Source organism: Lagopus leucura, unplaced genomic scaffold (genome assembly GCF_019238085.1).
Source record: "Lagopus leucura isolate 7727_CA_CO unplaced genomic scaffold, USGS_WTPT01 Super-Scaffold_73, whole genome shotgun sequence".
NCBI classification, from domain to species: Eukaryota; Metazoa; Chordata; class Aves; order Galliformes; family Phasianidae; genus Lagopus; species Lagopus leucura.
Window position 1 is genome coordinate 62,007,889 of NW_024962252.1, and position 8,427 is coordinate 62,016,315.

Genomic DNA, 8,427 nt, shown 5'->3' on the forward strand with positions numbered 1-8,427 from the left:
CCATTTATATATCTTTTTTTTTTTCCTTCCTTAGGAAATGCCTACTCTCCCAGCCCTTCTTTAGCCAGCAAGTAAATATCCCAGTTAAACACATTTCCATAATGCTAGTACATGTTTCATGACAAGGGAAATTAAAGAAAAAAAAAAAAAGACTAGCTGCTAATGCATTCACTAATATAATGAATATTTTATCTCCCAGTCCTAATACATTTGATCCAATTTCTATGGAAAAAAAGAATAAAAAAAAGTTATGTAAGAAAACATCCCAGAGTGAATACTGAGAAGATCAGAACAGATATAAAGAATATGCTTGTGCTATTGAAACTGAAGTCTGTAATTCATGCCCTTCTTGAATTTTGATGTACTTTGTTTATCAACTCTGTGCTGTAATTACTTGCATATTTTTGGCATGTGATATTTTCAAGTTAGATTAATGCTTTAACCTAGGATGCAACTATGTTTTTCTGTTTCTCTTATGCAATTATATCCAATTTCTGTTGATACTGAGATGTTCAGATGACTTAAGGTCTTTGTCTGGAGTTATGTATTTTTTTTACAGTTTCAGAAAGAGTAGTAAATTATTGCTTACAGTGTCCCACCCCCCTCCACCCCCTCCACAAAGAAAATACAAAGAAAAGAAGAAGCCCTGTAATGTGGCAACTGGTGTCTCTCTGTCTGTGTAGCATTTCACATTGAGACAGAGATCGTGTGTGAGAGGGAAGAATGGAAAAATCTAGGAAGAAATTTATTGATGTGATAGATAAGGCAATAGTTGCTGGTAATGCAATGGACCGTGATGAACTACTTTTTTCTTACAAGGGGATTCTCTACCCTGTTGCTTTTTGCAGTCTTGAAGTGTTCAGAGCCATGGAGTCCTTTGAAGCCAGAAGTGATGATGTCATTTTGGCAGGATATCCTAAATCTGGTGAATACTGCTTGCTTTCTTCATTAATTAATTTGTGTAATAACAAATAAGTAGATTGTATTTACAGTTTTCAGAAAAGTTTCCAGAACTAATTTTTTCCTCAAACATATACAACAGAGCTAATTATGAGAACATTATATAGGAAATTTTGCAAGTGACTGAGAAATCTGATTTTCTTGGCTATAGTGTGATACATTTTTATTATCTTTAATTTTTTTTAGTTATGAATGTGAATGCACAAATTGGAAAGAATCAAAATGCAATTCTCAAACTTGAGATAACTAGATTTCTTGATATTGCAGGGTCTGTTCTTGCAGTTACGTAATATCGTTGGTAATAGTTTTGTAGTTTTGTATTTCTTAATATAATGGACTTATTGGTGCCTTCATGTGCGATGATACATATATTTTACTTTTTGATTTTCATATACATGTCAAAATTTTCTGAAATCTATTGTTATAAAAAAGACATTTTTGTAAATGCTGGAATTAGTCACACTGATCTTTATTGGGAAATCAAGAGATCTTTGATGGAGCTGCTGCTTCTGCCTGAAAGTATCCTACACAGGCTCTTGGATGTGTTACATATCCATTTTAATATAGTTATATATTAAATATAGTTATATATTAAATATTAAATATAGTTATATTTACCCTTCAGCAATAGGATTCACTGCATCTTACAGAAGATAGTCACAGTTTACAGGTTTGTAAAGATTTTGTGTTTTTTTTAAAGCCTATTTTCTTTTCGAAGAAATGATATGCATCAAAATGCACTTATTAGGACTGTAATGATAAAGATGTAGGAACCAGTGTCCACAGGTCAGGAAATGGTAAGCTAATCATACGAGTTCTCAACAAGCTCTATTTTATGTTATTAATAAGAATACAATAAATATATATGAAATAATTTAGAGGTTTTCTGGATAAAACACTGTGTATTGGTAAAGAAAATGAGCATACAGAGCACAGTTTCAGATCTGGTATGTGCTGAAGTGCTGAAGTTCTGTGACCCATCTTTCTACTCAAGATAAAACTGTACAGCACATCAGAAAACATATATGATGCACTGGGTTTTGAGGTACAGGTTTACACCCTATCTGCTCTTATATTTGTTACTTGAATCAATAGTTCTTTCTTACTTATAATATATAATCTGTGATGTACTTAGTCATTTAAGTTGGTGAAAGATATGTATTGTTACGTAACAACAAATGTAGGGCCCTGAAGGCTGATTGTCCAGATAGCCAGCTGACATGTTAAAGAAGACCAGACAATTCATGAGATAGTACCAGCTACCTCTTGGTTGTCCTTGCAAATTGATTTATGCTTTTTCTCAATGCTTTACATGCAATTCTGTATTTTTTCCCCTTTCAGGTACAAACTGGGTAGGTCAGATCTTAAGTGATCTGGTGGCCACATTTGAAAAAAAAAGACTTGATAAAGAAAAAAGTGTTAATGATGAAGAGCTAGAAGAATTTCCGTATCTTGAAATTGGAGATACTGAGAAATATGAGGTGGGCACAGAATTTAATTATTAAAGATGTGAGAATGTGGTTCTTCAAACACTGAATATTTGAATATATGGTTTGAGAAATACTGCAGTCTTTGATGGAAACTATCCCATTTCTATGTAGGATGCATCTGGCCAGACTGAATCTCATCTGCATTACCGAATGCTGAAGGATAAATGATCGCTCTAGGGGGCTTGAGAGGAGCACATACTCATTAGAAATACAGACACTTCAGAAATTCAGTGTCACATAATCTGTACTTAAGAAGAGTTTCATGAAAAACTATATATTGAAATAATGATTTTTGGCTCTTCTACTAGCTCTTATTTATTACCTCTACTCTCTTCTTTGGATCCTTCAGCTTTATCACATCTCCAGCTAGATTCTGCATATTACATTTAGGTTTTATACCTTGTCTAACAGAACATATTAAATTCCTTAACACTAAAGAGAATGAGCAATGGATAACCTTCTTTCCAAATATTCATTCTTATGGTCTTTTGAAGGTTATTGCTGAGAGAAGTCCACTAAGATCCCAGGATAGCAATCATAAAGCATAATTGATCTGCCAAAAGCCGTTAATAAATTTTGCAAAGTAATATTTTATCACAGGCCAATGAAGGAGAATACTTGTAATAAAGGCACTGTCTACTTTCCTCCTTTCAATTGTTAATGCAGCGAATGAAGAAGTTACCTTCTCGAAGAGTTATATTAACTCATCTTGCTCCTGGCAACCTTCCAAAGTCTATCTTCAAAAATAAAGCCAAGGTGAGTGCTGATTTAAATATCATGTAAGGAAACACACAATCAGATGTCTTTGAAAGCCAATTTAGTACATTTCTGCCAAATTTAAAAATTATTTTTATACTTAGGTAGTATGCTGTCTTTTTTTGCATGGCTAACAGCTTCCGTTCATCTCAATAGATCTCAGTTCATCCTTATTGATACCTTTGCGTCAGTCTAAGCAAGGCAAACGTGGGGGAAAACAAACCTTCCAGCAGTAAAACACTATGTTTATAAAATTTCCTGAGTGGCTTTCTACAATGTTGTTGAAAGTTTCAGAAAGAATTTGTATTTGTGTGTATTCATCTAAATGATTAATACTATTTGTATTCTGCATGATTAATTTGATTAATCTGGAAAATATATTCTAATAACTATATGAAATCAACTTCATAAGGTGCTGATCATGACGTTGTTTATTGCTTTTGTTTCCAGTAGAAATAAAATATTTCAATTTTTTAGATATTGCTACTGATTCGCAATCCAAAAGACGTAGCTACATCATTTTTCCATTTTTCCAATGCCTTGTCAGCTCTACCTTCCTATGAGACCTGGGACAATTTCTTCGTATCTTTCATGGCAGAGAAAAGTACAGTATATTCGTCTATGTTACTTATTCTATTCCTTGACTTTGTCTAAAAGCTTTGCATTTTGTAAAATCAGGTTCACTAAGATTTTTTGGCTTACAGCAAAAAAAAAAAAAAACAAACAGCCAACCCATACCAAAAAAAAAAAAAAAAAAAAAAAAAAAAAAAAAAAAAAACCCAAAAAACACCCAGGAATTAAAGAGAGAAAATTAGAAAGCTGAAGTAAATTTTATGGTATCTGTCTTACTGGCTGAAGTTTGATATTCATCAGAACTGTTCTTCCATAAATAGCTTTAATTTGCACCAAGTGATATTTTCACTAGAAGAAGTTCCTCCTTATCTTCTTCTTGGATTTCCTTCACCCTTCCCCTCCACTGTATATCATCTTGTGCCCAGACAGACATTTGAATATCTACCTATCAAATTGGACTGGAGAAATGTTTTGGACTATGACTAAATGCATTAAAAAAAAACAACAAAAGAACAGAAAACAAATCTCATTATTTTATAATTATGTAAGTTCTCCAGGTTGCCATATCACATGGTTTGCAGAAGGGAGGGTTAAATAAGGCTTTCGAATTAAGGTTTTAGGATTAAGTTTCCATTCTGTATTGAGTATTGATAGCATTTCAGCAGACTCACATTTGACTTGAAATACTGACTAGTTTCAACATATTGTCGTTCAAATTGCATCATCTCACTGAGATGCGTTTCACACAGAGCCAGCTAAGCTGGGCTTCTGCAGACTTTTCCTTGGCTTCTTTGTTTTTATTGTGGGTACTGGCCATAGCCAGCCTTTGATCCCAACAATGTGCTTCTGCCCCACTGTTGCCCTCAGCTTGTTCCAGTACAACTGTTTGTGAAGTTGTGGACCATCTAGGAAGCTGATCTGGCCTAAAAAGAGGTCCTGCAATACAGGTGAAAAAGGGATTGGACCCCATATTTTTTGCAGCACAAGTGGAATTAGCAGGCAGATCCTTTAGGGAAGGTGACAGATCCTTTAGAGCCACATTGAGCTGGTAAGAGAACTTACCCTGCTGGCTCTAGACTGTGTGTGTTGCAAAGATCTATAAATCTTCCAGAATGGGTTAAACTCTGGCAGAGCCATGATTACTAATGGCCGTGGCTTAAGGATCAACTTACAGAGTAAAAATTGATTAATATAATAAGGAGCTTTTCTTATGTTCGGTTATTCTTCATTTTAGGATTATTTTGTTTTATTTAGTGCCCTGGGGATCCTACTTCAATTACCTTTCTGAATGGAACAAATATGCTGCTGATGAAAATGTTATGACAATAACATATGAAGAACTAAAAGAGGTAAGGTTACCAATGGTAAGAAATATAGAATTGTAGAATCATTAAGGTTGGAAAAGACCTCCAAGATCATTAAGTCCAATCATTCACCTACCACCAATATTTTCCCACTAAGCCATGTTCCTTTACTACAATATCTAAATGTTTCTTGAACACCTCCAGGGAAGGTGACTCCACCACTCCCTGGGCAGCCAGTTTCAACATCTGACCACTCTTTTGGAGGAGAAATATTTCCTAACATCCAAAATGAACCTCCCCTGACACAACTTGAAGTCATTCCCTCTAGCCCTATCACTACTTAAGTGGGAGAAAAAGCCAACTTGTACCTTACCACAACTCCCTTCAGGCAGTTATAGAGAATAATAAGGTCTCCCCTGAGTCTCCTCTTCTCCAGACTGAACAATCCCAGTTACCTCAGGCACTCCTCATAAGGCCTGTGCTTCAGACACCTCACAGCTTTGTTGCCCTTCTTTGAACACACTCCAGGGCCTCCATGTCTTTCTTGCAGTGAGGGGCCCAAACACTATTTCTGATACAAGCCAGGATGCCATTGGCCTTCTTGGCTGCCTAGGCACATTGCTGGTTCACAATTAGCTGAGCATCAGCCAACACTCCCAGATCCTTTTCCATCACACAGCTTTCCAGCCACTCCGCTTCAAGTCTGTAGCATTGCTAGGGGTTGTTGTGGCTAAAGTGCAGCTCTTGATACTCAGTCTTGTTGAACTTCATCCTGTTGGCCTCATCCCATTGATCTAGCCTGTCCAGATCCTTCTGTAGGTCCTTCCCACTCCAAGGCAGATGGTCACTTCATCCCAACTTGGTGTTATCTGCAAACTTGCTGAGGGTGCACTCAATTCCCTTATCCACACCATCAATAAAGATATTGAACAGGATGGGCCTCGATACTGATCCCTGGGGAACAGCACTTGTGACTGGTTACCAGCTAGGTTTATTTCCGTTCACCATGTTTTACGCTTCCATATTTTACGCTTCAAAGAGTAATTGTTTCTAAGCCAGTAAACCATTATACACATATAGTGTATAAAAACTGCATGATACATGTATGAGTCAGATTCTTCTTTTAGAGGACAACAAGGTGGATTTCTAGCTTGTAAGCCTTTGTGTGTGTGTGTGTGTGTGTGTGTAAACATAATTCTTGCCTTCTCTCCCCCAAGTGATTTTAAGTCAAAATCCCCAGTAATTCTTTTTTGGAGCTTTTGTATATTCAGCAGTGTAGATTTGGCTCAACTGTAAATCATATGCAATTTTCTGTGATATTCAGGAAGACAGATTATGTTTTCTTTAGAATAACAAAGAGAAACAATACATAGCACTCCAGTCCTGCTGAACACTCAAAACTCTAAATATGCAGCCAACTGAGAGTTGCTGGGCCTTGAAAGAGTTTTGGTAAGAAAGCAGTGTAATTTGTTTGAATGTCATATGGTATCTTACATTCCTCTTTTCAGAATCGAGCCCTGGGAGTGAAAAACTTTGCCTCTTTCCTTGGGATTTCCCTGACTGGGGAAGAGCTTCGGAGTGTGGTAGAGAGAAGCAGTTTCCAGTCCATGAAGGAGAACTCTCTGAAGACCCATGGGGCTCTGGGCCGCATGCTCTTTCGCAAAGGTAAGGAGCTTCTCGAGGTCCAGAGGCAGAAACATGATACTCTCAAGAACCTAAGCCATTCATCACTGGCTTATTTTTTGCCCATATATTATAAAGTGTTACACTTTATGTATATAACTGAGAAATACGATTTCTTGTTTTTCAAGAGTTTATTTGCTTCTTTGAAGGTGGTGTAAGTGACTGGAAGAATCTTTTCAATGAAGAGCAGAATCAGAAAATGGACAAAGTATTTGCAGAACGTATAGCACGAACGAAACTAGGAGCAAAATTAAAGTATGAAGTGTACTGCAAAGCCTGAAGAGTAATGAAATGTGGTTAGACCAATAGCTTTCCACTGTGCTCTTTGATCATCTGAATGATATACAATAAAAAGCTAAATGAAACAATCAAAGCATCTCGGAATCATTGTAAAAGTCACCTTGCAGGAACTTTTACAATGACAACAACGAATAGCTGGCTTTTTAAAATAAATGTGAGATCTTGCTTTGGCTACATTCATTTGCTGAATATGATGGTAACTAACTATATTCAGATCAACTTGACAGGCTTGTTTCAGTAGCTGCCACATGGAAGGAAATGGACTTTTTCGCTTTCCAGGCAAACTCAGTCATTCTAGATAATTTACATAGGGTTATTTAGCACGTGGAGATCTCTTTTTTTTTTTCCTTCTTTCTTTTTTTTCTTTTCTTCCAAAAATGCCTCAGATCAGGTGACAATCTTGCAATCTTGCAAGATCTCCACAATTAAGATCACTATCAAAATACATGTCTGACATAGCCTTAATTAACGATGAAGAAGAACATCTTCCCTGTGACTTCAGCACAAACTGGATAAAAACTAGAGGGAAGATAATGAAAGGGAATGGCAGTCATCATTTTTAAGGACTTTAATCTGAGTGTAGAGTTTCAAGCTGAAATTCAGATTACAGATTGGTATTAACAGCCAAGATGCAATGAGAAGCATTTTTATGTATAATAATTCTCTTTGTGGAACAGAACAAAAATCTCAAATTAATTTTCATTCTTATATCATATACATTTTCTCTTGGTCCACTGGAAACAATGTTTCTACCTGCATAAAAGTTGGTAAAAAGAAAATCATGGGGTCGATGTTTTTTTCTTGTGTTTGAAGATACTCCTTAATCTATAGACCTTTGTGCTTCTTCTGAGAACTGCTGTTGTTTTCCCTGCTACAGACAACAATAAAGCAAAAGAGGTAGAGGATATAGACCTGAATTATGTTTCCTGCCATTAAAGCCAGTGGAGTGCTCTTAACCACAGAACTATACTTAGCATTCCCTTTGTTCATTCTTGATTTAGCAACAAGTCTACATTTAAGCTTTAATTTAAATTAATGCCTATAAATTTAAATAGATTAATTTTCATAACTGAAAATTCTCCAAAAATGCCAAAATGCTTTGTAAGTGGCTCTAATAAGCATATGGGATTGTTCTCGGGATTGTGGAAGACATTACAGTATTCAGTTATTTTGTGTCAGCACTGATATTTGATACTGCAAACACAATATTTCAGACCTGCTCAAGGTCCATCTGCACTTCAGCCACTTGTTCTGTGAAGAGGAAAAAAAACAACAACAAAAGAAGGCTCTTTAAGAATAGTTGAAATTTGAAAAAAAAGGTGATAGGGACCCAAGCAATATATAGATACATCACCTAAGAA

The 8,427-nt window shown here is 35.9% G+C and overlaps 1 protein-coding gene across 1 annotated transcript; it reads left to right on the forward strand.

Moving 5' to 3' along the window:
• The first annotated feature begins 723 nt into the window (after positions 1-723).
• On the forward strand, positions 724-7,046 carry LOC122194227 (sulfotransferase 6B1-like). Its single transcript, XM_042895160.1, has 7 exons — positions 724-925; positions 2,302-2,441; positions 3,117-3,206; positions 3,684-3,810; positions 5,034-5,128; positions 6,592-6,748; positions 6,916-7,046. The coding sequence occupies exons 1-7, from the start codon at positions 724-726 to the stop codon at positions 7,044-7,046; spliced, it is 942 nt and encodes a 313-aa protein (XP_042751094.1).
• The last annotated feature ends 1,381 nt before the right edge of the window (positions 7,047-8,427 follow it).